The sequence below is a fragment of the Manis pentadactyla genome, chromosome X (assembly GCF_030020395.1).
Source record: "Manis pentadactyla isolate mManPen7 chromosome X, mManPen7.hap1, whole genome shotgun sequence".
Classification (NCBI taxonomy): domain Eukaryota; kingdom Metazoa; phylum Chordata; class Mammalia; order Pholidota; family Manidae; genus Manis; species Manis pentadactyla.
The window spans coordinates 47,324,736-47,352,292 of NC_080038.1; the positions used below are offsets into that span (position 1 = coordinate 47,324,736).

General features: G+C 42.5%; 1 protein-coding gene across 2 annotated transcripts in view; it reads right to left on the reverse strand.

Moving 5' to 3' along the window:
- Positions 1-308: 308 nt before the first annotated feature.
- The window catches only part of SMC1A (structural maintenance of chromosomes 1A), a 57,228-nt gene continuing 29,979 nt past the window's right edge, over positions 309-27,557 (reverse strand). The window contains exons 20-25 of one of the 2 annotated variants that reach the window (XM_036919068.2): positions 15,645-15,801; positions 15,014-15,168; positions 14,741-14,892; positions 13,541-13,610; positions 13,145-13,255; positions 309-605 (exon numbers count right to left, since the gene is read on the reverse strand). In XM_036919068.2, the coding sequence (XP_036774963.1) occupies positions 324-605; positions 13,145-13,255; positions 13,541-13,610; positions 14,741-14,892; positions 15,014-15,168; positions 15,645-15,801 (927 nt within the window). In that variant the 3' untranslated portion in view covers positions 309-323. Of the gene's footprint in view, positions 606-6,435; positions 12,710-13,144; positions 13,256-13,540; positions 13,611-14,740; positions 14,893-15,013; positions 15,169-15,644; positions 15,802-27,557 lie in introns of those variants that run through there. The other variant, XM_036919069.2, reaches the window with a different exon arrangement.

The window sequence follows — 27,557 nt, forward strand, 5'->3', positions numbered from 1 at the left end:
TGACCAGAGTATCCAGCCCTTGCTGCCTGCTGGGAAAGGAAAGGAAGTTTCTGACCACCTTCAGTTTCCATAGTAGGAAGTGGGGTCCTGCCTCCCTCCCACCAAGATTCAAATGATGGGGAGTCCCCCCAAACAGCATGGGGATTTCAATGCTAGGCAGCCACTACAGTTCACTCCTTTGGTTGTCCAGCATCCACATACACACTTTTCCCCATACTTACTCTAAAAAATGGTTCTACCTAATACAGTGCCTCATATAACCAAAAAATGCACTTGTTTCCTCTCTAAAGGAAGACAGCAAAAAGTATTAAGTTAGAATGATTTCAGGTGCAAGTAAAACCCAACACATATTGGCTTAAATAATAAATGCAATTTATTGGCTCACTTAACTTTGTGAACTCCATAGGCAGGGCAGACTTCAGGCATGGTATGATCAGGAATATGATTCCAGTTCTCTGTGATTCTCTTGACTCTGACTCCTCACTTGTCAGCTCCATCCTCAGGTAGGCCTTCTGCATGTTCACAAGATGGCTAACAGCAGTGACCAGGCTACATGCTTCTTTGTTCATGTCCAAGGGAAGACAGGCCACCTCTTCCCTCAAAAACTGAACAAAAGTCCTAAACTTCAGTGTGATTGGGTCATCCTTGAACCAATCAACACTGCAGCAAGGGGGTGAGATTACTTAGATTGGTTTATACCAATAAAGGCCTATACCCAGAGCTTGTGACAGGGTCAGTCCCACTCAAATTGCAGTTGTTATACAATGGGGAAGGAGAGAAATGGGTGTTGGAGAATAACCATAAAGTCCACTACAATGGAGTAGACTAAGAAAGAGGACGATATGGGGTTCAGGAAAGATTGGGTCCAACCCAGAAAAGTAATGAAGGGACGTCCTGGATGAGTTGTGCCACAGGCCTACAGAGCAATCAGTCCAAAGTGGAGCAGGAAGATGGAGGGCTCCAGGAGGAAGTTATCTGGGAAAAAAGGGGATTCAAATGATTTTATACTTTCCTTGAGAATTTGGAACAACTTAAGGAGATAAAGGCAGACAATGCAAAGAAAAAAGAAAGACAATTAGAAACTCCAGGAAAAAAACTGTGTAAGAAATGTAATCCTAGTACACTAACTGGAACTTTAAGGAACAACATTTACATAATCATAATAACATAAACACTTTATTGCCTTTAAACCTTTAGAATTACCGTCAGCAAAGTATAGATGACTTACTTATGGTTATAAAACAGAATGTAAATGTTTTTAATCTTGTTGATATAAAAGTATAAATGACAGAAGTTGAGAGATTGAAAGAGGGAGTATAAGTCTATTATTTAAAGGTAAAAAGGTAAGGAATGGAGGATATATAATTAATGGTATGGCTATATTGGGAACATGGGAGGAGGGCAGTTGTGTTTAAACAGCAGGAAGTCAATAGATAATCTCATAAAGTGATAAATAAGTTGATAAATAGAAAAATCCGTATGTTATTTAGAGATATGAAAATAACTACCAGAAAAATTAAAAACAAAGTTATAAGTAGATAGTAGATTTCCAGGCCAAGATGGTAGACTTACCACGTGTTTATCTCCATTCCCACCTGAGACCTTGCTAAAATGATAGTAAAGGAATTTTTAAAACGTATAAAAACACAATGATGAAGAGAATGGGAGAACCTCCATCAGCAAAAGAGAGATTTCAACACATTTTTGGAAGATAGGAAGTAAATGGAGGAATAGTGACTGATGAAGCATGGTGGAGGAAGCCATAGCCTGGAGTATGCATGAAGGTGATGCCACCGAGGAACAAGCTGATCTTTGCAGAAGCCTGGAGTGTCTTGGGTCTTAATAATGCCAGGTACGACATAAAGGGGGAGTGAGATGTGAGGCTGAAAACAGGGAGATTAACTGGAAAGCTGTATATCAAACCATTAACCCACCTACTTCTGTATAATACACAGTAGCCAAGTATCTACCCATTAGGCAAAAACCAGGATTCTTATTTTAGGAAACTGAACCACCTCAGAGAAAAGATGTTTGCATTCTGACATTCAGGGATGCAACATAGCAGTCAGTTCTCCTCCAAACATCCTAAAGGAAAGCCACCAGTCATCTAGCCCTGTCCCCCATATACAGAACTTCCAGATTTTTATTGCTACATTCTTAAACATGAGTAAACAACCATGAATTACTAGGCATTTGAGAAAAGACTGCAAATTTAAAGAGACCAAAATAAGCAAATGGGGAACGACAACTCTCAAAGGAAATAGGTATTTCAAAAAGAAAGAAATATAAAAATACCTCTATTATTCTGAGAAAGTCAAGATAAGTGTGTCTAGTAATCAAGAACAGGATGCTATAAGAAAGGAAAAGAGAACATGAATGGATATTTGGAAATTTAAAATGTGACTGTTAAAATGAAAAGAAATGCAACAGAAGAATTGGAAGATGAAAGTTAAATCTCCCAGAAACTAAGTAAAAACAAGAGGAAGAGAGGGTGAGAGCTAGGAAGGGAGGGAAGAGGGAGGCAGGGAAGAGGAGGGGAGAAAATAGATAAAAACTACAAAAAATCAATTCAGAAGGTCTGCCACCCAACTTTAAGGAGTTCTAGGAGAAAACAGAAAACAGAAGAGAGGGATGTATCAAAGAAATAATATAAGAGAATTTCCCAGGGTTAAAGAACCTCAAAATGAAAGGACCTAACCAATGACCAGCACAATGAAAGACAAATTACCAAAACAAAACATATAATTATGAAATTTCAGAACAAGAAGACAATTTAAAAATATTAACTAATGTGGAGGTGATGGAGTAGAAGTACTTTTTCCTATACCTCTCTTCAAGTACAGCTAAATCCTGGGATATTATACATAAACATTATATACACACACGTTAACATAAACATAGCATAAACATTATTATATAAACATAAGGCTCTGAGAGGTGGAAAGAAGGCAAAGCTGCTGAGCACCTCAGTAGCAGAGAAGAACATGATGGTTGAGTTCTCTGGGTTTGCTTTTCATCTCACATATCCTAGACTTGGTGCTGAAGAAAGCAGCAATCAGATGATAACCACTATACTCAAGCCAAACACCAGAGAAAAACTGTGGCCCCATCAGCAAAGGTTAAGTGGGGAGCCTAGCTTCAACTATTGCTGGCTGTAAAAAGTCACCCTTCCCACTTCCCACTGGGTTGTGGCAGAGAAGTTTGAGTGTAGAGCCAGAACCCCCATTCCTCCACCCAAGAGCCATCGGGAAACCTCCCTCTGGGTGTCAACAGAGACTGGAGGGGTCCTAGACTTCCATGCCTACCTGGCAGTAATAAGGCAATACCCCTTCTTTCACTGTGGGAACAGTGTCTGAGGAGACAAGCTAGAACAGAGCATGTACATAAGATCCAGTCTCATAACACAATATCCAAAAAGCCTAGGTTTCAATAGAAAATCACTCATCATACCAAGAACCAAGAAAATCTCAACTTGAATGAGGAAAGATACTCAACAGATTCTAACACTGAGATGACAGAGATGTTAAAAATTACCTGACAAGGATTTTATGGAGCCATCATAAAAATGCCTCAATGTACAATTAGGAACAAGCTTGAAACAAATGAAAAAACAGAAACTGTTAAGTAAAGAAATAAAAGATATAAAGAAGAACCAAATGGAAATTGTAGAACTGAAAAATGTAATAACCAAAACAAAAAGCTCAATGGATGGGCTAACAGCAAAATGGAGAGGACAGAGGAAAGAATCAGTGAACTTGAAGAAGACAGAACAATAGAAACTACCCAATCTGGAACAGAGAGAAAAAAAGACTGGAAAAAAAAAAAGTGAACAGAGCCTTAGGGACATGTGAGACCTAACATTCCTATCATTCATTAAGGTCCCAGAAAGAGAAGAAAAAGAGATGGGGAAAGTTACTTATAAAGCAATGAGACTCAGACTGATATCAGACTTTTCTTATCATCAAAATTGGATGCTAGAAGTGGAGTAATGCCTTCAAAGTTCTGTAGGAAAATGACATTGAACCTCAAACTTTATAGACAAGCCTAACGATAGAATAAAGAGAGATTTTTAGACATGCAAAGACTCAGGAAGTCTACCTCCTATACAACCTTTGAGAGTTACTTGAGGATGTGCACCATCAAAACAATGGAAAAAATTAACAAAACAAAACCCCTGTGAACCAGTAAATAGTAGATACAACCAAGGAAAGCAGTGCCAGCAAGTCCCAAAATGATAGCCATGCATCAGTTCTAGGGCACAAATCCAGATTTGAGAAAGGGGATGGAAGGTTCCAGGAAGGTCTCTTGGGGGAAAAAATGAATTTGATGAAATACTTAATGTAATAAGAGATTTTGAAAAGAAAAAAGTAGAATATATGATAAAGTAAAATAGTGAAAGAGAAAAAAGAATTAGAAGATTCAGGAAAAAACAAAAAACTGTTACAAGGAAAAAACTACAAACAGGCTCTTCGATTAACAATATTGTCATTTATATTAATATAGTCATATTAATATACATGAATGTAATAGTGATTTATTTTTTTGACTTTTAGAATTAAACTACCAAACTTTAGATAAATCACACAGAAAAAACTTAATTAGGATTATGGAACAGAATTCAATATTATCAACTGACAGTATAAAAGAACAGATGACAGAAGTTGGGAGGTTGATGGTAAGGAAAGGGACAAAAGGAAAAGATACTCTCATCTCCCAAAGTTTTGGTGAAGAAATATTGCCTGTAGTTCATGGAACAAGAAATAAAGGTCTTACTTAAATTCAGGAAGGCATCTAATAGAGAAACTAGATTCTATTAGAAGCAGGAAAGACAAGAGTTGAACCTTGTGTAAATGATCTAAGTTGACATCTGTCACACCAGGATACTAACAAGTAATTGAAACTGATAAAAGACAAATGCCCACACAATATATTATTTAGGTATGGAGATAACAGAAGAAATAACTAAAACTGGATGCTAATAACTGAAGTGGGGATGGGGATGTATGGGGCATTAGACTCTTGCTTTTCATGTCTTTTTGCACTGATCTGAATTTGATTTTTCTAAATAATGTGCATGCATTATTTTTATTTTAAAATGAACATGTACTTAAAGTTTTCTTAAAAACACAGAAAAAGCATACTCCTGCCCACTACTTACCCATCCCCAATTTCGTTTGTCCCTATAGACCTAACAGCAGCAGCAATTAAAAAAAACTTTGGGAAACCTTGCAGTCCCCACTCCTCTCAATTAAATACAGCCATGCTGCAGTCAAACTGAAATCTTTCTTAGCCCAAACTTGTTATATTTACACCTACCTGTCTTGCTTGTTTTCATGTCTTCCAGGCCTGGAAAGCCCTTACTATACTTATCTCCACCAGTTGTAATCCACCCTATTCTGCAAGGCTCAACTCAAATTCCTCCTCCTCCAAAAAGCCCTTAGTTCCTTTCCTTAGTCCCTTGGTAGAACTTTGTCCTCCCTTGTCAGGGACTTCCATCTTCATTCATGCCTCTAATTACGACACATTCTTTCTTCAAGGATATTATTTAGGTCAGTGTTTCACACCCACAACCATCTTTCATACCAGCTAGCTACCAGGGTGATCCTCCTAAACTACCAACCTGACTGTCACTCCCCTGCTTCGAACCCTTCCACAGCTTCCCACTGCCCATAGGGTCAAAACTAAACTTGACTGCCTGGCTTCCAACACTCCCTCCACCACATGAGACAATGCTCACTCCCCTCAAAATCCATGCGCTTTCACACTTGTACAACTTTGCTTAGGCTCCTAGGCTTGGAATGTTCTTTCCCCCTTTTCCACATGGTACACACCAACATTTCCTTCAAGACTCAGTTCAAGAGCGCCTTCTTTATAAAAAGCTTTCATGAGTATTTCCTCCATTCCACCCCACACCAGGAAGAACCATCCAATAGTCCTACATTCCCTCACTTTGCTTCATCTAGACTTCCATTACATTATGTGACATTTGTTGCACTGATCTGCTCACTTATCTGGACCCCCAATTAAACTGAATTCCCAGAGTTCAGAGAGTGTATCTTACCCAGAACTAGGACAGAACCTGACATGCAGCAGGAACTCAATGCAGGCTTGCTGACCAAATGGATGGAAAAGTGATGACTTGAGTGAATACAAGAAAGAACAAATGAGCAAATGAATGAATAAATGCTTCTATTAATGCACAGATAAGTTAATAAGTGAATGACTGAGTTATACATGAGTAAGTGAATAAATCAATGAGTGGATGAGTGAATGAAAAAAAAGCCGATTAAGTAAATGAATGAAAAGTCCCAGTAAGGGTATGAGAGAAAACAGTGAGTCCCCACCTGTCTTGGTTCAAATTCACCTCGAAGACCTACTGCCCCACTCCCCATAGCAGTGTTAACCTCTCAGATTACAAGAACAGACACACTCAAGTTAGTGATGGAGATTTATTGAAGCATTCACAGGGAAATAAGGAAGACAAAAACAGCTACACAGGCAGCCTCACAGAACAGAAACTTGAAAATTGTTCATGATCCAAAGCAGCTCTAGAGCCTGGCTTATCTCGTCACCCGCTCAGCTGCAGGCATGTTGCTCCCTTCTCTAGTGCTTCCCAAAATGGTGACTCAACTTCTTTTTGGCTGTACTTATACTCCTCCTACTGCTACTGACTACCTCCTTTCAGCTCCCCTCCCATATAGTGCATGGCCTTCAGCACCTCACAACTTCTGGGCCTCCTGGCTCTTGTTTCCTGGCTTCTGAGGCATCAGTTCCAATTACTCCAGGGCTTCTCTGTTGTAGCTTCTGCTTCCTTGTAATTTCTGCTGCCTTGCTACCACATGGCTCCAGCTACTTTGTGGCTTACAGTCTTACCACTTCTACTGCCTCATGGATCTAGTCTATTCAAGCCTTCTGCTGCTTCATGGATCTCAAGATTCAGTCAGGGTAATGGTTTCTATTCCTCCTGGCTCCTGCTACATTGGAGCTCCTATGGCTTCAGTGTCCTCTTGGCCCACTGTTGTCTTGCTGCTTCAAGGCTTCTGCTACCTTGTGACCCCATGTTCTCATGATACAAATGTCTCATGGCTTCTGCAGCCTTCTCCTTGCTTTTGCTGTTTAGTTTCTGGCACCCCTCATACACCACCACTTCTGCCATGCTAAATCCTAATTAATTGTTCACTTTTCTTTTTTGAGAGGGCATCTCTCATATTTATTGATCAAATGGTTGTTAACAACAATAAAATTATGTATAGGGGACTCAATGCACAATCATTAATCAACCCCAAGCCTAATTCTCTAATTGTTCACTTTTGAAAGCTTCACATTCAGCCTCCCTGAAAAATGATGTTTCATACATTTGCAATTTAATACAGGCCATTCCCATGAGGTGTAGTTCTTACATCAGTCCACCATTTAATAGGCCACAGGCCAGCCTAGAGATTGGCTGTCCTTGAGTCACACACTATCCCAACCTAACCATCTGTGGCCAGGAATGTGAGGCAACTCATGCTTAAGAAACCCCTTAGAAGGGACTGTGGGCATGGCAGGTTTGCTGAGGGTTTCCAGAAGGGGGCAGTGTAACTGGCAAGCTTTTTGTATGGCCTGTCCAGTACATGGACCTTCAAGGCCAACCTAAGTCCCACCTTCTCCCTGGCCACCTCGGCCTGTCCTGATCTGCAATGGGAGAGATCACGGCTCTAGGGATGATGTGGAAAGGGAATTTAGGTTCCAGTTCTGGCTCTAACACTTCCTATTAGTGGGATCTTGAGCAAGTGTGTACCCCTCCAAGGGCCTTAGGAGGGGGTTGAATAAAACCTGAAAGTTCTCTTAGTTTTGACATCTGGATATCTCACTGTAAGTTACTGTGTAAAGGGTGTCTTACCTGGGGAAGCCCTCAAAAACATCTCTTGAGGTAGGAAAGAGGGAGTCAGAGTCCTGGCCTGGAAGAGCCTCACTGCACACAGGAGGTGCTTAGCCAAGATTTATTGAACTGGATGAATGATTCAATGGCTACGGTTAGGGGGAGACCACACAGCACACAGAAAATGTTTAACAATGTTGAGAGAGGAATTCCAGTTGCTGAGGAGGCTGGAAGATTTTGATTCAGATGGATGAGGAAGGAGAATGATGGGTCAGGGTAGGAATCTTGGTTATTAATGGGTATTCATTCTGTCACCTCACTTACCCTCCACATCCAATCAGTCACCAAGCCTGGTTCATCTTAACAGTTAACACTTTATTACCTCTAATCCATTCCCCCTTGCCCATGAATTGGCCTCCTGGTATTTTCAATAGTTTCCTAAGTAATCTCCCTGTCTCCATTCGCTCACTCACAAATGCATTCATGCATTTAAAAACTATTTATTGGGTGCTTGTTTTTGTTCAGGCACTGTGCTTTTTGCTGGGGATACCAGTAGTAGATAACCCCGTGCCTACCCTTGTGGTGCTTACAGCCTAGTCAGAGAGGCAAAGCAAGCAAACATAGTACAGTGTGAGAAGCTGAGCAGCAGGGAACTACAAACTGGGGCGTACAGCAGGAGCATTTAACTCAATCCACTTCCACACTGGCTGGCCAGAAAGGGGTTTGTTAAATTCACATCTGACCCAGAGTCTCAGCTGCTTAAAACCATTCCATGGCTCCCCCACAGTGTTCAGGCTACAGTTCCTAAATGTGGCTGCACCCCAAAGTCATTATAAGCAACAAGATCCTGAGGCCTCGCCCCAGCTACAGAAAAGGGACTTAGAGGTTGGGCCCTCAGAATGTCCCGTGCATTTCTCATGCACAGCCAGTTTGGGAACCACATTGTTCCATGAGACAAATTAAAACTGTTGCCAGATTCTTACTACCCTCTTCAAATCTGATTCCTGACTATGCCTCTAGCTTCATTTCCTGCTGCTCTTCTCCACCTCACAAAACCTTATGCTTCAGTATTTCAGAGCTGCTTTGCTGTTTGCCCTCAGGTCTTTTGCATATGTGGGAAAGCCCTCAAAAACATCTCTTGAGGGAGGAAAGAGGGAATCAGAGTCTTGGCTTGGGAGAGCCTCACTGCACACAGGAGGTGCTTAGCCAAGATTTACTGAACTGGATGAATGAATCCTACTACCTGGAAATTCCTTCCACTTCCTCAACTGGCTAATTCCTACCAGTCTCTTAAGACTCAGCTCAGAAGTCACCTCCTAGACTAGAGGATGTGTTCCCTGAACCTCTACCTAAGCTAGATGGCCCCCCTTTCTCTGTGCTCCTGTCCAGAGCACTGATCACACTGTATGGTGAATGGCTGTTTTATGAATTGCCTCCCCAACTAGACAGTGAACTCCTCAAAGGCAAGGTAAAGGTTTCTGTCCCCAGTGTACAACACTGATTTTCAGAGTGAAGTACCCAATTAAACTAAGACACCATCATGGAGTACTCTTCAGCTCCCTAGACAAGGCTACTGGGTCCGCAGTACAAGGGAATCAACCTAGTGTCCAATAAGCCCTAGGGATTCTACTCAGATCAGCTTGCTCTTAGAAACACACCATGGTGTCTGCTCTCTGAGCACAGCCTTCACTGAGCACATGCTGCCTTGTGATGATACAAGGCAGTGTGGCACAGTGGGAAAGCACACAGCCAGCACACAGGAGATTCAAGTTGAAGTCTAGGTTCTCCCACTATCTCAAGACAAGTCAAGCCGCCTCTGATCCTCAGGACTTAAGTCTTTTGTAGTGCTCCTATTCCTGCATGTTAGGCCTCAGCCCAAGGCACCTCATGTGATTCTTTCTACCCTGTGAGGTAGGGATTATTATCCAGATGATTACCCACACCTACTGAATTAGAATTCCAGGGGTGGGACCAGAGCAAGGAGTTCCACATTTTTTGGATGTAGGGGTGCAGCAGGGAACTGTTGCTTTTCATTACTAGCCCTTCTGTACTACTTTATTTTGTAACCAGTATATACATATTGCTTTGATTTTTAAAAAGGAAACATAAAAAACTTTACAAGTGATTATGGTACACAGCCACAGTTGATAACCACTCCCACAGTGCAGAAAGAACAAGATTGAATCGGAGGATCTGGGCTTAAATCCTGTAATCTGGTAGCAGGGTCATTTAACCTTCTCGGGCCTTAGTTTCCTCATCTATGAAGTGGGGAATCACTACTTCAAAGAGCCTGTGATGATTTCCTGCCAGCCAAATTCCTTCAACCATATTTCACTTCACCTTTCCTGCAGTACTGCAAGGTGGGTGCATATTATCTTCTTTCCTGTGTGAGGAAGCAGAGGCTCAGGGAGGTGAAGTAATAGGCTCCAGTTTCTAAAGCTAAGATTTGAATCAAGGTGACTCCCAAAGTGTGCTCTTCCAGATATGACAGCATTTTCCAAACTACAGCACATGTACCACTGGTGGTAAGTGATTTCTTTGGTTGGACACAAATTTATTATTTGACTGTTATGCCTTTTAGTATGTATTAGAAAAATACATAATTAGCACATCAAACCTGCGGTTTCATGGATGTCACTACTTAGGAGGAAACAAGTAGGTAATGACGTTAGACCTAAGACAACCTCAAGAACCATATTGAGTATATAGTACAGGAGGGCAATTTGGAAGTGTCTATTTAAAACAAAAATATAAATAGCCTATGATTCTGCAATTCAACTTCTAGGAAGTAACCCTAGGTAAGCTCATACACACACACTCACACAATGCTCCTGTGTAGTATCTTGTAATAGCAAGAACAGAAAACAGTCCTATGGTCTGTCACAAGAGAAATGGGTAAGATGTGGTAGTCATATGATGGCACTCGATACAGCAATTACAGAGTGAACTGAATCTACATTTTGCAACATGCGTAGATCTCATTGTTAAGCAGAGAAAGCAAACTGTAGCATGATTCAATATACCATTTGCATTAAATACACCATATTTTCAATGATTTCACAGATGTAAAAGTCTTAAAGTCTAGACGGATAATACAACAACAGCAGTTAGCAGGGAGAGAGGAATGGTAGTCAAATGAGGCTAGCTTTACCTATAACAATCTAGTTTCTTAGAAAGAGAATGGACTCGTGCATTACTTGGGTAATTATAACTGATTTAACTTTTTTTTTTAAGGTAGGAGAGCCAGGGAGGCTTTTATTGAGAGATACAGTGAGGACAGACAGAGCTCCCTGCTCACGCCAGGAGGGGACAAGTGAGCCCTGATTTAACTTTTAAAAAACAAAAATGGAATACACAGATCAGGACGAGGTGATGGTCTGACAGTATATGTGAATGAGCAAAGGCTGACCTCATGGCAACAGGCTGTGCTGCCTCTGCACGGTCCCTGCAGCTAACATGGTTTGTTCCCAAAAGGAACATCACACACATTTGGCAGGGATGTGGCCCAGGCTACCTCTCCCCTACTTCCTCATGACCCAAGCTGGGGCTCAGGCACATGGTTACCATACATGGTTGAAGCTATAGGTTTCCTTAGGCCCTCTGCTTACCAGGCAAACCCCATCAGTGCCCTGGAAATTTCCTAATAGCCAGGGCATTCAGCATCTCCCAGATTTGGAGGTTCCTTCTGTCCCTAACAACTGGGATCAGAAGCCTTCAGGGATCCAGGCATGAGAAGGCTTGTATTCTGAGGGGTCACTACCTAGTGGGCTCCAAGAGGGGATAAGGCCTCCAGTGAGGAGCCTGACATCATTAAATCCTATGAGGTAGGTTTATATTGTTAGCCCCATTTTACAGATGAGGAAACTGAGGCACAGAAAGGTCAAATGACTTACCCAATGTCAAACTAGTAAGTGATTACAAAAAAAGGAGGGGGTGGGGACTAGATTCCACAATTGTCTGTCCCCAGAGCCCAGGCTCTGCTCCTAGTGCCTGACCAAATCCTACCCATCTGTCAAGGTCCAGCTCAAACATCACCTTCTCCAGGAAGCCTGGGAGGTGATCGTCCTCTTCTCAAATTCAAAGCACCTATAATGTAATTCAACTAACCACATGAACTCATAAAACCACTCCATCTCCTTAGCAGGAAGATAGAGATCATGTCTGATTCAGCTCTGTATTTCTACCATAGAGCCTGACAAATAGAGGGTGCTCAGCATGTATTTGATTAATACACAAATGAAAACACAAGAGTGAATGAGGATGGCTTCATGAGAATGCCTGACCCCTATGAGGTCCTGAATACCTTAACCCAGCTCTGGGATGCTGTCATACAAGCTCTCTTGGGATCAAATTCAGCCTAGTGTCCTTCTAAAATGGGTCTCCAGTAAGTTTATTCTGCAAACACACGCACATGCAGACACACACACACACGCAAGCCAAAATGCAAGGGGGGCCCAAGGGACCTATGATTATGGGTGATGGGGGGAGGAGGGAAGGGGAGAAGGGGAAAGACAGATGGCCCTGTTAAGCTCAATTCAGCTCAGCACCTCCTTCCAAAGGCCAGGATGCTCCCTGTAGCTCAGGAATTTTTGCTCCAGACCTAACATCACCTCTGTTCCTCTTCATGCTTGATAGCAGTGCCTAAATCCTATGACTATATCATAAACAGGGACAAGAGGTAGGGTAAGGTTGGAAGCCAAATATTCAGAGACTGAGAGAGGGGCAGCTTAGGGATCCAGACAGGGCAGGAGGGTAGAACTACTGCTACTGCTCATTAGGGTTAGGGTTGGCATCTGGGTACTTGGTGAGGTCGAAGGTCAGGACTTTGCTGATCACACAGTCCCCTTGCTAAAGGAGGAGGGAGAAAAAGAAAAATGAAATTGTAAGGAGAGAATTAAGAGGGGTCTAGCACCCTAGGACTGGGGTCCTCAAACCCTCCTCCCTACATACCTGCCCAAAGCCCAGGCAATGGTTCTCTCTGAGTGTGAGAGGATGTGCTCAGTCCCATGTGCCTTCTCTCCCTGCCTACCTGCACACTCTACTTTTCTCTGCTTTCTGGCTGCCTCTGCCTGGCCTTTCCACCTGCCCCAAAATACAATGGCCCTGCCAAACTGGGCTGGCTAAGCCTCCAGGGCAGGGCTTGCTCCAACATGCCCAGATGGCCTTTCAGGACCTGAGTCCCTGTGCTCCCCCACCCCCATGTCCCTCCACTGAAGCCTTCCCTTTCTGCCCTGGGAAGTCAGGCAGGGAGTGGGACTGGCTCCTGAGCCAGGCCCGTCCTACCTCAGGGTAGACTCCAATGAGGCTCTCAGCCTTGGTATAGAACTCCTCCTTGAGAGAGATGACGATGGCCTGGAAGTTGCAAGTGGACTGCTCCTTGATGTAATTTGCCACCTGTGGGAGGGGCCACCATGCACTTAGCAGGGCTCAAGCCCTAACACTCTCTTGTGTTTCCCAGTCAGAATCAGAGGCAGAGAGGGTGGGGAGGATGGTGGAAGGTAGGGGGAAGAGAGGTTGAGAGGACGCCACTGACTAACACGGTGTGATGACCCTGGGCCCAGCCTCCCAGGCACAGACAGCAGGCAGCAGAAATGGCTAGGGCGCACTCAGGTGCTGCTCCCTGAAACCCAGCCCCAACCTAGGGGCCTCCCTCCCGGGACCCACTTTCCTTGCACCCACCTTGCCAATGTTGGTGTTATCCAGGGCGGCATCGATCTCATCCAGGACGAAGAAGGGGGCTGGCTTGTAGCTGGGAGGGAACCAGTAAGTGAGCTGACACTAATGGAGCAGAGGTGGGGCAGGACAGCCCCAGGGCCCATCACATAGGCCAACTACCCCCTCCACTTCTTCAGAGATTAAAAACCCAGGTCTTAATGTTGCCTAAGCCTCTACAGGCCAATACACCAACTGAGCCCACCTCTGCATACAGCTGTACACTCCAGGGCCCTACAGAACCAGGAGAGGACATGGCCTCTCCAGAGCTTCCATCTGGCTAGGGAAATAAAGCGGTCCTAGGCTCTGGTCACACTGACCAGGCTACATGGAGGCCCAACCCACCTACCCACTGCACCATGCTGCCATAGCTCCCTGCCTCTAAACAGGCCACACCGCCATCTGGAAGCCTGCTGTCTCCCTGGTGAACCTGTACTCACCCTTCACATTTCCTGCTCAAGTGTTACCTGCCCTTCAAAGCTTCCCCTCACCACCCACGCACCCTCCTCTAGACTGGGTTGGCTTCCCTCCTCTGTGCATCCACAGCACATATACTCAGCTGGTTATAACATGAGACTCACTGTCTATTTACACATCTGGCTTCCACTAGACCATGAGCTCCTTGAGGACAGAGCCCATTTCTGACTCATTTGTGTCCCTAATCCCTCAACACGCTCTGGTACAAAGTAGCCCTCAAGATATGCTCCCTGAATGACACTGTATAATCAAGCACTAAGTTGTGGGAGTCAGATTCAAGTACTACTGGCATTCAGGAGGGGGAGGTCAGGGTATGCCTATGGTCAAAGCAGGCTTCCTAGAGGAACAGGAGGAAGAAAATGAGATGTGATGGGGTGGTAGGTAATGGTCATGATAGATTTGCATGGAAAGGGCTTATTAGCCAGCAATCATGTGAGCAAAAGCCTGGTGGTGGGACTGAACACATGCAGGGGACAGTGAGGGCACGCTGAGTGGATGAGGGTGGATGAGGAAGACAGGTCCAGGAAACCAAGGCCAGATATGCTGTAGCAGGTAGGGAAAAAGGGGCACAATCCAGATTCCACCAAAACATCTTCACCTCTACAAATCTCTGCATATCCTTGGGTCCCAGAGCCTCCAGTGGCTTCAGTTCAGTCTCTCTGCCAACTCCCCTGGGGGGCTCAGCCTTACCTGTGGATGGCAAAGAGCAGAGCCAGAGCTGCCACTGTTTTCTCCCCCCCTGACAAGTTGTCCATAGGCCGGAAACGTTTGCCAGGAGCCACACAATTGTAGTTGATGCCATCCAAGTAGGGCTCCTCCGGGTTCTCAGGGCCCAGGAATGCCTAGGGGAAATGCAGATGGGTGAGGAACTGGGTCTGGATCTGGAAGGGGATGAGGACAGGAAGACTAAAAGGAAGAGCAACAGGATGGTAGGGACTGGCTGGGTAAGGGGGTCCAGCCTACCTGGGCACTGCTGTTGCGGGACAGGGCCTTGTAGATCTCATCAATGTTGGTCGCCACAGATTCAAAACAAGCATTGAAGCGGTCAAAGCGTTCCTTCTTGATCTGTTCAAATGCCTGCTTGGCCTTCTTGGCTCGCTTTCGGGCAGCCTCAAACTCTGCCACAAGGGAAAGACATGTGACCCCTCAGTGCCCAGGCTCTGCCATGGCTAAAGACCGGGCCATGGCAAGAATGACATGCAGATGACAATCCACAGGGCAGGGACATCCCAAAGGGAAAGGAATGCCTAGGAAGGGCCCTAGGGAAACAGTCCTACAACCACTTGTATCCAGTTGGTCGGCCATGTAGTGCAAAGGAAAAAATATGGGCTTGGAGCCACATAAACATGGATGCTTCCCTGGGCTCTATCAGCAACCAGCTGTGTGACCTTGAGTAGGTCATTTGCCCTCGCTGAACCTCAGCAGTTTTATATTCTATAGAAAGGTGTGATAACCCCTACTGTTTAGGGCTCTTGGAAGTTTCAAGGAAGAAAGCAATAAAAACAGGAGTAGTTGTGATGTCTAACAAGAGACCTTGCCATACCTCCAGGCTCCTGCTTTCATCTTACACCCAAGTAAAAGGGGGAAATCTTACCATCTGAGGTCTCCTGGAACTTGTCTCGGACACTTTCCAGCTTTTCCATGGCCTTCATATTGGGGGCAGCAATACGCTGAAGCACACTCTGCTGCTCATTCAGCTTCTGCTGCAGTGTGTTCATTTCCTGCTTGATCTCTTCCTCAGCCTGGGCATCCTGTAAACCCCAGGCCCAGCAACATCAAGAAGGGCCAGGCCCCTGAGCCCAGGCCCAGAAGAGAGGCTTGACCAAGTGGGGGCCTGGGCGCCTGCTCCCATGCAGAAGGCAGGTTCTTTCCCAACTCAGCTCCTCCTGCTAGGTCCTGCCCACAGTAACCACTCCCATCATCCCTGGGAATTACAGACTGCTGCTGCTCTCTCATCTCTAGCCCAACCCCCAGGTCCTGTCAACCTCTCCATCTCCAAGGAGGAGCAGTTGGTGGGGCCCTCTCTGGCTCTCAGCCCAGGCCATCAGCCAGCACCATCCCAGGGTGACCTAGAGGCTCCCACACAGGCTGGTCTGCACAATGAATAAGGCAACTGAAATTTTCTGCTCTGATCACCACTTGATCTGAGCAAATTCTACTTGAGTTTGGTTTTAAGTCTTATGGATACTGCAATGCATGTCTGGACTTGTGCCTTTCTGCCACTTTTAGTTAATGAATATTTATTGGATGCCCTCCAAGTGCCAGGTACTGGGGCACTCACATCCTGTGAGCTGTGGTTCCTGTGCTCAAAGAGGTCATGGACTAACAGAGTAAGTAAACAATCAGAATGCCGTATGGTGAGTACCAAAACCATGATAAACAAAGAGTGTTGAGTTAGCACACAAGAAGGGCACCTAACTTAGACTCTGAGGCTAAGAAGGCTTCCAGGAATTTTTAAGCTCAAGCCTACAGGAAGGATATTGAGAAATGAGAAAAGTAGTAATATGCTATGCAGATAGGAGCATCACATGCAAAACCAGGGTTAACTCATGGTTCATTAAAGGAAATTAAAGCAATTCAAAGGAATAATCAACTTTAGCAAACTTCAAAAGCCAAAAAAATAAAAAATAAAACAACCCACCAAAACAAAATGTGGTTCAACATGGCAACAGTAGCAACTGTGTGCACCTGTGTGCATGCACACATGCAAATGTATTGGGGGAAAGGCAAGGCTGGAGGGCACATGAAGAAGCCAGATGATAAAGGGCCTTTCAGGCCTCATAAGGTTTGGACTTTATACCAAGGGAGGTGTACTACCACTGAATGACTTCAAGCACAGGAAGGACATGAATATATATATATATATGTATTAGAGAAGCCTTTCTGAAGATCTCTATGTACTGTTATAGAGTGGTTTCCTGGACATGTTGTAAGTAAAACAGGAAAGGTGTACAATAGAAAGCTACCTTTTATCTGAGAGGATATGAATATATTTGCATACAAATGTTTATTTTTAACAACAATAACAACAGATAATCTAAAAACTAATTAAAATGGTTATGCATAGAGGAAGGAAGGTGAAGGAAACAGGACAGGAAGCTAAACTTCTTTTCATGTACACTGTATTACACTTTTGGTTTTAGAACCATATAAAGACTTTAGATAATTATAAAACAAAATTAAATCAAAATGTGAAAACCAATCAGTAAAAAAATTGTTGGGGAACAAGATATTCCCAAGATGCCAAAGAATCACCCTAAAGACTACTTACAAAGGAAAAAGTACACATTTAGCATTAAGAGATCTGGCGATCAATGCCTTAACTGAGGATCAAACTGAGCATAATGAATAGTGGAAAATCCTGACATTATGTGCCTCCTGGCATGATGCAATATAAAGTACACAGCATCAGCAATGAAATATTTTGCCATAAAATTACTTCATACAAATCCATCAAGCCTCCAGCCTAGATCAAACTTCCAATTTATAGGAGGAAATACTAGGCTAGGAAGAACAAGCTATAATGAAAGGAAACTAACATATCTACAATGTATCCATAACATATCCATTCTTCAAGACAACACACAGACTCTTCAAAAGATCAATGTCATGAAAAAATGTGAGGGGATTAAAAGAAACTGAAGAGACAGAACAACCAAAAACAATACATGAATCTCGACTGGGTCATAGTTTAAAACAAAAAACTATGAAAGACACTTTTGAAACAACTAGGGAAATTTGAATTTCCTAGTTCATAGTGAGATATTAGATATGAAATTATTATTAATTTACTTAGGTGTAGTATGGAATCATGGTTATGGAGGAGAATCCCTTCTTAGCATGCTGAAATATTTACAGTTGAAGTCTGCAATGTCCTTCAAATGGTATGGCAAAAACAAAAAATAGTGTGTAATGCAGACGGAGGGAGAGAATCAAGAAAGACAAGAGAGAAAACAAAAGGGAAAAATATTCATTGATGACTCTTAGGTGAAAGGTATATGGATGTTCACTGTACTATTCTTTCATATTTTCTGTAGGTTTGAAATTTTTCAAAATTAAAGTTGGAAAAAATAAAAATGCTAAGAAGAGCAATCCCTTAAAAATTGAAAGCTAAACAAGAAACCTGACTATATATTTAGCTGGTTAAACACTCAAAGAATTCTTTCAAATTACTTTAAAACATAGGAACACAACTGTATATGGCAATGAGCCATTAGACAAAAGTACCTCAAGGAAATGTTAAATAGCCTTCAATAATCAAATTGTTACAAATATATCTTCTTGGGACTTTCAAATTATTATATACAGAATAAGATAAAGTAAATGTAATATGTTAGTGTTGCTAGGAACTAAGAATTTTAGCAAGACTAACTAGAGACTCAAACATAAAGATCAATGATGTTAAACTGAAAATAATAATTTCAATTTGAAGTACCAATATGAAACCATGATACATTTTTTCCTTCAAAATAAAAAATGCGAGGGGGAGGAGCCAAGAGGGCAGCATGAGTAGGACAGCAGAAATCTCCTCCCCAAAACTTATATTTTTGTAAATACAACTATTCCTAAAAGAGTGACCAGAAGATACAGGACAACAGCCAGGCTATACCTACACCTGCGAGAACCCAGCACCTCAAGAAGGGGGTAAGATACAAGCCCCGGCCCAGTGGGACCCAAGCGCCACTCACCCCAGCTCCCGGTGGGAGGAGAGGACTCGGAGCAGGGAGGCAGAGGGAGCCCAGAACTGCTAAACACCCAGCCCTAACCATCTGCAACAGAGCGCAGACACACAGTGCATGGGATGCTGGATACTAGGGAAACGGGACAGTAAGACCTGTGAGCAGGTCCCTGCAGCTGGCTCCCCTGGGACAAAGAAAAGCAAATGCTTTTTGAAAGTCTTAAGGGACCGGGACCTCACAGCTGGATGGAAGTGTCCTGGCTCACTCAGCCGAGAAGCTGAGAAACCAGGGGAACTCCGGGCGCCCTAACCCCTGGGCGGCAACACAGCTCGGAGGTCCCTGACGGCGATAAACAGCCTCCCACCAGAGCGGAGCAGCAGCCTGAGACCGGTCATGCCCACAGCAATCGCGGAGCTTACTCCACAGCAGCTGGGCAAGAATCAGAGACCCCGTTTGCACGCAGCTGCACCACACAAGCCGCTAGGGGTCACCGTTCTCCCAGGAAAGGAAGGCCAGGAGGAAGTAGAAAGGGTCTTGGTTCTCCCAGCTGACACATGTACCAACTGCACATGACTACCTCTATCGCCATGAAAAGGCGGAAGAATTTGATACAGACCAGACTAACCCAGACATCCTCCCCTGAGAGGGAATCTGAGGAGATAGATTTAACCAATCTTCCTGAAAAAGAATTCAAAATAAAGCTAACCATACTGATGGACTTGCAGAATAATATGCAGGAGCTAAGGAAGGAGAATACAGAAATAAAACAATCTCTGGAAGGACTTAAAAACAGAATGGACGAGATACAAGAGGCCATTAATGGAATAGAAATCAGAGAACAGGAACGCAGAGAACTAGACACAGAGAGAGATAAAAGGATCTCCAGGAAAGAAAGAATATTAAGAGAACTGTGTGAACAATCCAAATGGAACAATATTCGCATTGTAGGGGTACCAGAAGAAGAAGAGAGAGAAAAAGGGACAGAAAGTGTCTTTGAAGAAATAATTGCTGAAAACTTCCCCAAACTGGGGGAGGAAATACCCTCTCAGACCACGGAAGTACACAGAACTCCAAACTCAAGGGACCCAAGGAGGACAACACCAAGACACATAATAATTAAAATGGCAAAGATCAAAGGCAAGGACAGAGTATTAAAGGCAGCCAGAGAGAGAAAAAAGGTCACCTACCACAGGAAAATCAATCAGGTTATTATGAGACTTCTCAACAGAAACCTTACAGGCCAGAAGAGAATGGCATGATATATTTAATGCAATGAAACAGAAGGGCCTTGAACCAAGAATACTGTATCCAGCACGATAATCATTTAAATATGAAGGAGGGATTAAACAAATCCCAGATAAGCAAAAGTCGAGGGAATTTGCCTCCGACAAACCACATCTACAGGGCATTTCAGAGGGACTGCTCTAGATGGAAGCACTCCTAAGGCTAAACAGATGTCACCAGAGAAAATAAAATCTCAGCAAAGAAAGCAGACCAACCAAATACTAACTAAAGGCAACAAATAAAATCAACTAACCACAGAAGCAGTCAAAGGAAACACAAAAGAGCACAAAATAAAACACGTAACATATAAAGAATGGAGGAGGAGGAATCAGAAGGGAGAGAAATAAAGAATCATCAAACTGTGTTTATAATGGCTTAATAAGCGAGTTAAGTTAGACAGTAAGATAGTAAAGAAGCTAACCATGAAACTTTGGTAACCACAAACTTAAAGCCTGCAATAGCAATAAGTACATATCTTTCAATAATCACCCTAAATGTAAATGGACTGAATGCACCAATCAAAAGACACAGAGTAATAGAATGGATAAAAAAGCAAGACCCATCTATGTGCTGCTTACAAGAGACTCACCTCAAACCCAAAGACATACACACACTAAAAGTCAAGGGATGGGAAAAGATATTTCATGCAAACAACAGGGAGAAAAAGCAGACGTTAAGTACTTGTATCAGAAAAAATAGACTTCAAAACAAAGAAACTAACTTGAGATAAAGAAGGACATTACATAATGATAAAGGGGTCAATCCAACAAGAGTGTATAACCATTATAAATATATATGCACCCAATACAGGAGCACCAGCATATGTGAAACAAATACTAACAGAATTAAAGGAGGAAATAGAATACAATGCATTCATTTTAGGAGACATCAACACACCACTCACTCCAAAGGATAGATCTACCACACAGAAAATAAGTAAGGACACAGAGGCACTGAACAACACACTAGAACAGATGGACCTAATGGAAATCTATAGAACTCTACACCCAAAAGCAACAGGATACACATTCTTCTCAAGTGCACATGGAACATTCCCCAAAATAGAACACATACGAGGCCACAAAAAGAGCCTCAGTAAATACAAAAAGATTGAAATTCTACCAACCAACTTCTCAGACCACAGAAGTATGAAACTAGAAATTGTACAAAGAGAGCAAAAAGGCTCACAAAAACATGGAGGCTAAACAACATGCTCCTAAATAATCAATGGATCAACGACCAAATCAAAATAGAGATCAAGCAATATATGGAAACAAATGACAAAAACAACACAAAGTCCCAACTTCTGTGGGACGCAGCGAAAGCAGTTTTAAGAGGAACATATATAGCAATCCAGGCATATTTACAGAACGAAGAACAATCCCAAATGAATAGTTTAACATCACAATTATCAAAACTGGAAAAAGAAGTACAAATGAGGACGAAAGTCAACAGAAGGAGGGACATAATAAAGATCAGAGAAGAAATAAGTAAAATTGAGAGGAATAAAACAATAGAAGAAAAAATCAATGAAACCAAGAGCTGGTTCTTTGAGAAAATAAGAAAAATAGATAAGCCTCTAGCCAGACCTTTTAACAGAAAAAGAGAATCTACACAGATCAACAGAATCAGAAATGAGAAAGGAAAAATTACAACGGACCACACAGAAATACAAAGAGTTATTAGAGAATACTATGAGAATCTATATGCTAACAAGCTGGAAAACCTAGAAGAAATGGACAACTTCCTAGAAAAATACAACCTTCCAAGTCTGACCAAGGAAGAAACAGAAAATCTAAACAGACCAATTACCAGCAACGAAATTGAATTGGTAATCAAAAAACTACACAAGAACAAAACCACCGGACCACACGGATTATCCACTGAATTTTATTAGACATATAGACAAGACGTATAGAGAAGACATTCTCCTTAAAGTTTTCCAAAAAATAGAAGAGGGGGTAATACTTACAAACTCATTTCATGAAGTCAGCATCACCCTAATACCAAAACCAGGCAAAGACCCCACCAAAATAGAAAATTACAGACCAATATCCCTGATGAACGTAGATGCAAAAATACTCAACAAAATATTAGCAAACTGAATTCAAAAATACATCAAGAGGATCATACACCATGACCAAGTGGGAATCATCCCAGGGATGCAAGGATGGTACAACATTTGAAAATCCATCAACATCATCCACCACATCAACAAAAAGGACAAAAACCACATGATCATCTCCATAGATGCTGAGAAAGCATTCGACAAAATTCAACATCCATTCATGATAAAAACTCTCAACAAAATGGGCATGGAGGGCAAGTACCTCAACATAATAAAGGCCATATATGATAAACCCACAGCCAACATCATACTGAACAGCGAGAAGCTGAAAGCTTTTCCTCTAAGATCGGGAACAAGACAGGGATCCCCACTCTCCCCACTGTTATTCAACATAGTACTGGAGGTCCTAGCAACGGCGATCAGACAAAACAAAGAAATAAAAGGCATTCAGATTGTTAAAGAGGTCAAACTGTCACTATTTGCAGATGACATGATATTGTACATAAAAAACCCTAATGACTCCACTCCAAAACTACTAGAACTAATAACTGAATTCAGCAAAGTTGCAGGATACAAAATTAATACACAGAAATCTGTTGCTATCCTATACACTAACGAGGAACTAGCAGATAGAGAAATCAGGAAAACATTCCATTCACAATTGCATCAAAAAAAATAAAGTACCTAGGAATAAACCTAACCAAGGAAGTGAAAGACCTATACCCTGAAAACTATAAGACACTCTTAAGAGAAATTAAAGACGGCACTAACAAATGGAAACTCATCCCAAGCTCTTCGACAGGAAGAATTAATACTGTCAAAATAGCCACCCGGCCTAAAGCAATCTACAGATTCAATGCAATCCCTATCAAAATACCAACAGCATTTTTCAACGAACTGGAACGAATAGTTTTAAAATTCATATGGAATCCCAAAAGACCCCGAATAGCCAAAGCAATCCTGAGAAGGAAGAATAAAGCAGGGGGGATCTCGCTTCCCAACTTCAAGCTCTACTACAAAGCCACAGTAATCAAGACACTTTGGTCCTTGCACAAGAACAGAGCCACAGACCTGTGGAACAGAATAGAGGCTCCAGATATTAACTCAAACATATACGGTCAATTAATGTATGATAAAGGAGCCATGGATATACAATGGGGAAATAACAGCCTCTTCAATGGCTGGTGTTGGAAAAACTGGACAGCTACATGTAAGAGAATGAAACTGGATCACTGTTTAACCCATACACAAAAGTGAACTCAAAATGGATCAAAGACTTGAACGTAGATCACGAAACCATAAAAATCTTAGAAATAAACATAGGCAAAAATTTATTGTACATAAACGTGAACAACTTCTTCATGAACATATCTCCCCAGGCAAGGGAAACAAAAGCAAAAATGAACAAGTGGGACTGTATCAAGCTGAAAAGCTTCTGTACAGCAAAGGACACCATCAGTAGAACAAAAAGGCATTCTCCAATATGGGAGAACATATTCATAAATGACAGATCTGATAAAGGGTTGACATCCGAAATATATAAAGAGCTCATGCACCTCCACAAAGAAAAAGTAAATAATCCAATTAAAAAATGGGCAGAGGAGTTGAATAGACAGTTCTCCAAAGAAGAAATTCAGATGGCCAACAGACACATGAAAAGATGCTCCACATTGCTTGTCATCAGAGAAATGCAAATTAAAACCGCAATGAGAAATCACCTCACACCAGTAAGGATCGCCACCGTCCAAAAGACAAACAACAACAAATGTTGGCAAGGATGTGGAGAAAGGGGAACCCTCCTACACTGCTGGTGGGAATGCAAATTCGTTCAACCATTGTGGAAAGCAGTATGGAGGTTCCTCAAAAAGCTCAAAATAGAAATACCATTTGACCCAGGAATTCCACTTCTAGGAATTTACCCTAAGAATACAGCAGCCCAGTTTGAAAAAGACAGATGCACCCCTATGTTTATCGCAGCACTATTTACAATAGCCAAGAAATGGAAGCAACCTAAGTGTCCATCAGTAGATGAATGGATAAAGAAGAGGTGGTATATACACACAATGGAATATTATTCAGCCATAAGAAGAAAAGAAATCCTATCATTTGCAACAACATGGATGGAGCTACAGGGTATTATGCTAAGTGAAATAAGCAAGGCAGAGGAAGACAATGATTTCATTCATCTGTGGAGTATAAGAGCAAAGAAAAAACTTAAGGAACAAAACAGCAGCAGAATCACAGAATCCAAGAATGGACGAACAGTTACCAAAGGGAAAGGGACTCGGGAGGATGTGTCGGAAGGGAGGGATAAGGCGAAAAAAAAGGGGGTATTACGATTAGCACACATAAGGTAGGCGGTGGGGCACAGGAAGTGCTGTACAACACAGAGAAGACAAGTAGTGAGTCTATAGCATCTTACTGCGCTGATGGACAGTGACTGTAATGGGGTATGTGGGGGGACTTGGTGATGGGGGGAGTTTAGTAAACATAATGTTCCTCATGTAATTATTAATGATACCAAAATAATTAAACAAACAAATAAATAAATAAATAAAAAGAAATAGTTCAGGAGAAATGAATCAATTTCTTCTACAACAAAAAAAATACTACAAAGAAAAATAAAAACAGACAAGGGGGGAATGTTACCCAGTAGCCACCCTCTTATCCATGGGGGTTAAATTCCAGGACCCCCAGTGGATGCCTGAAACCATGGATAGCACCAAACCCTATAATACACTATGCTTTTTCCTATACATACAAACATATTGTAAAGCTTAATTTATAAATTGCCTATAAGAAATTAACAATACAAATTCTCGGAGGCGGAGCCAACATGGTGGCGTGAGTAGGACAGTGGGAATCTCCTCCCAAAAACATATATACTTTTGAAAATACAACAAACACAACTAGCCCTAAAAGAGAGACCAGAAGACGCAGGACAGTGGCCAGACTGCAGCTACACCAGCGAGAACCCAGCGACTGGTGAAAGGGGTAAGATACAAGCCCTGGCCCGGCGGGACCCGAGCGCCCCTCCCCCCAGCTCCCGGCGGGAGGAGAATAGGCAGAGCGGGAGGGAGACGGAGCCCAGGACTGCTGAACACCCAGCCCCAGCCATCCGGGCCAGAGTGCAGACACACTACGTGCCCAGGGGGCCCTGGATACTGGGGGAACAGGGAGTAAGACCTCTGAGCGGGTGCCGAAGCTGATGCCCCTGTGACAAAGAAAAGCGGGGGCTTTTTGAAAGTCTTAAAGGGACAGGGACTTAACAGCTTGATGGAAACAACCCAGGTCACAGTATAGCAGCTGGAAATTACAGGGAAAACCGGGTGCACTAACCCCCTGGGCAACAGCTCTGAGACCCCTCACGGAGGTAAACAGTCAAGCAGCCCCCCCATCCATTACCCCACTGGGCGCTGCGAAAGCAGAGAAGCAGCCTGAGACAAATTCCGCCCACAGAAAGGGAAATTTCTCCCTTCTGGCCAGGCAAGACACAAAGACCCACTCTACACGCAATTACCCAACACAAGCCACTAGGGGTCGCAGTTGTCCCAGTAAAGAAAGGCCAGTAGCAAGTGAAAAGTTTGGCCCTCCCAGCTGACAGTCAATAGCACCTGTCAACATGAAAAGGCAAAAAAATATGATCCAGACAAGACTAACCCAGACAGCTTTGGCATCTGCTACATCTTCCCCTGAGAAGGAATCTGGGGAGATAGATTTAGCCAGTCTTCCTGAAAAAGAATTCAAAACAAAAGTCATAACCATGCTGATGGACTTGCAGAGAAATATGCAAGAACTAAGGAAGGAGAATTCAGAAATAAAACAAGCTGTGGAAGGACTTCAAAACAGAATGGACGAGATGCAAGAGACCATTAATGGACTAGAAAACAGAGAACAGGAACGCAGAGAAGCTGATGCAGAGAGAGATAAAAGGATATCCAGGAATGAAAGAATTTTAAGAGAGCTGAGTGACCAAACGAAAAGGAACAATATAAGAATTATAGGTATTCCAGAAGAAGTAGAGAGAGAAAAGGGGATAGAAAATGTCTTTGAAGAAATAATTGCTGAAAATTTCCCCAAACTAGGGGAAGAAATGGCCTCTCAGACCACAGACGTACACAGAACTCCCATGACAAGGGATCCAAGGAGGGCAACACCAAGACACATAATAATTAAAATGGCAAAGATCAAAGACAAGGACAAAGTATTACAGGCAGCCAGAGAGAAAAAAAAGGTTACCTACAAAGGAAAACCCATCAGGCTATCATCAGACTTCTCAACAGAAACCCTACAGGCCAGAAGAGAATGGCATGATATACTTAATGCAATGAAACAGAAGGGCCTCGAACCAAGACTACTGTACCCAGCACGAATATCATTTAAATATGAAGGAGGGATTAAACAATTCCCAGACAAGCAAAAGTTGAGGGAATTTGCCTCCCACAAACCACCTCTACAGGGCATCCTACAGGGACTGCTCTAGATGGGAGCACTCCTAAAAAGAGCACACAACAAAACACCCAACATATGAAGAAGAGAGGAGGAGGAATAAGAAGGGAGAGAAATAAAGAATCATCAGACTGTGTTTATAATAGCTCAACAAGCGAGTTAAGTTAGACAGTAAGATAGTAAAGAAGCTAACCCTAAACCTTTGGTAACCACAAACTTAAAGCCTGCAATGGCAATAAATTCATACCTTTCAATAATCACCCTAAATGTAAATGGACTGAATGCACCAATCAAAAGACACAGAGTAATAGAATGGATAAAAAAGCAAGATCCATCCATATGCTGCTTACAAGAGACTCACCTCAAACCCAAAGATGCGCAAAGACTTAAAGTCAAGGGATGGAAAAAGATATTTCAAGCAAACAACAGAGAGAAGAAAGCAGGTGTTGCAATTCTGGTATCAAACAAAACAGACTTCAAAATAAAGAAAGTAACAAAAGACAAAGAAGGACATTACATAATGATAAAGGGCTCAGTCCATCAAGAGGATATAACCATTATAAATATATATGCGCCCAATACAGGAGCACCAACATACCTGAAACAAATATTAATAGAACTGAAGGAGGAAATAGAATGCAATGCATTCATTCTAGGAGACTTCAACACACCACTCACTCCAAAGGACAGATCCACCAGACAGAAAATAAGTAAGGACACAGAGGCACTGAACAACACAATAGAACAGATGGACCTAACAGACATCTACAGAACTCTACATCCAAAAGCAACAGGATACACATTCTTCTCAAGTGCACATGGAACATTCTCCAGAATAGACCACATACTAGGACACAAAAAGAGCCTCAGTAAATTCCAAAAGATTGAAACCCTACCAACCAACTTTTCAGTCCACAAAGGCATTAAACTAGAAATAAACTGTTCAAAGAAAGCAAAAAGGATCACAAACACATGGAGGCTAAACAACACACTCCTAAATAATCAATGGATCAATGACCAAATCAAA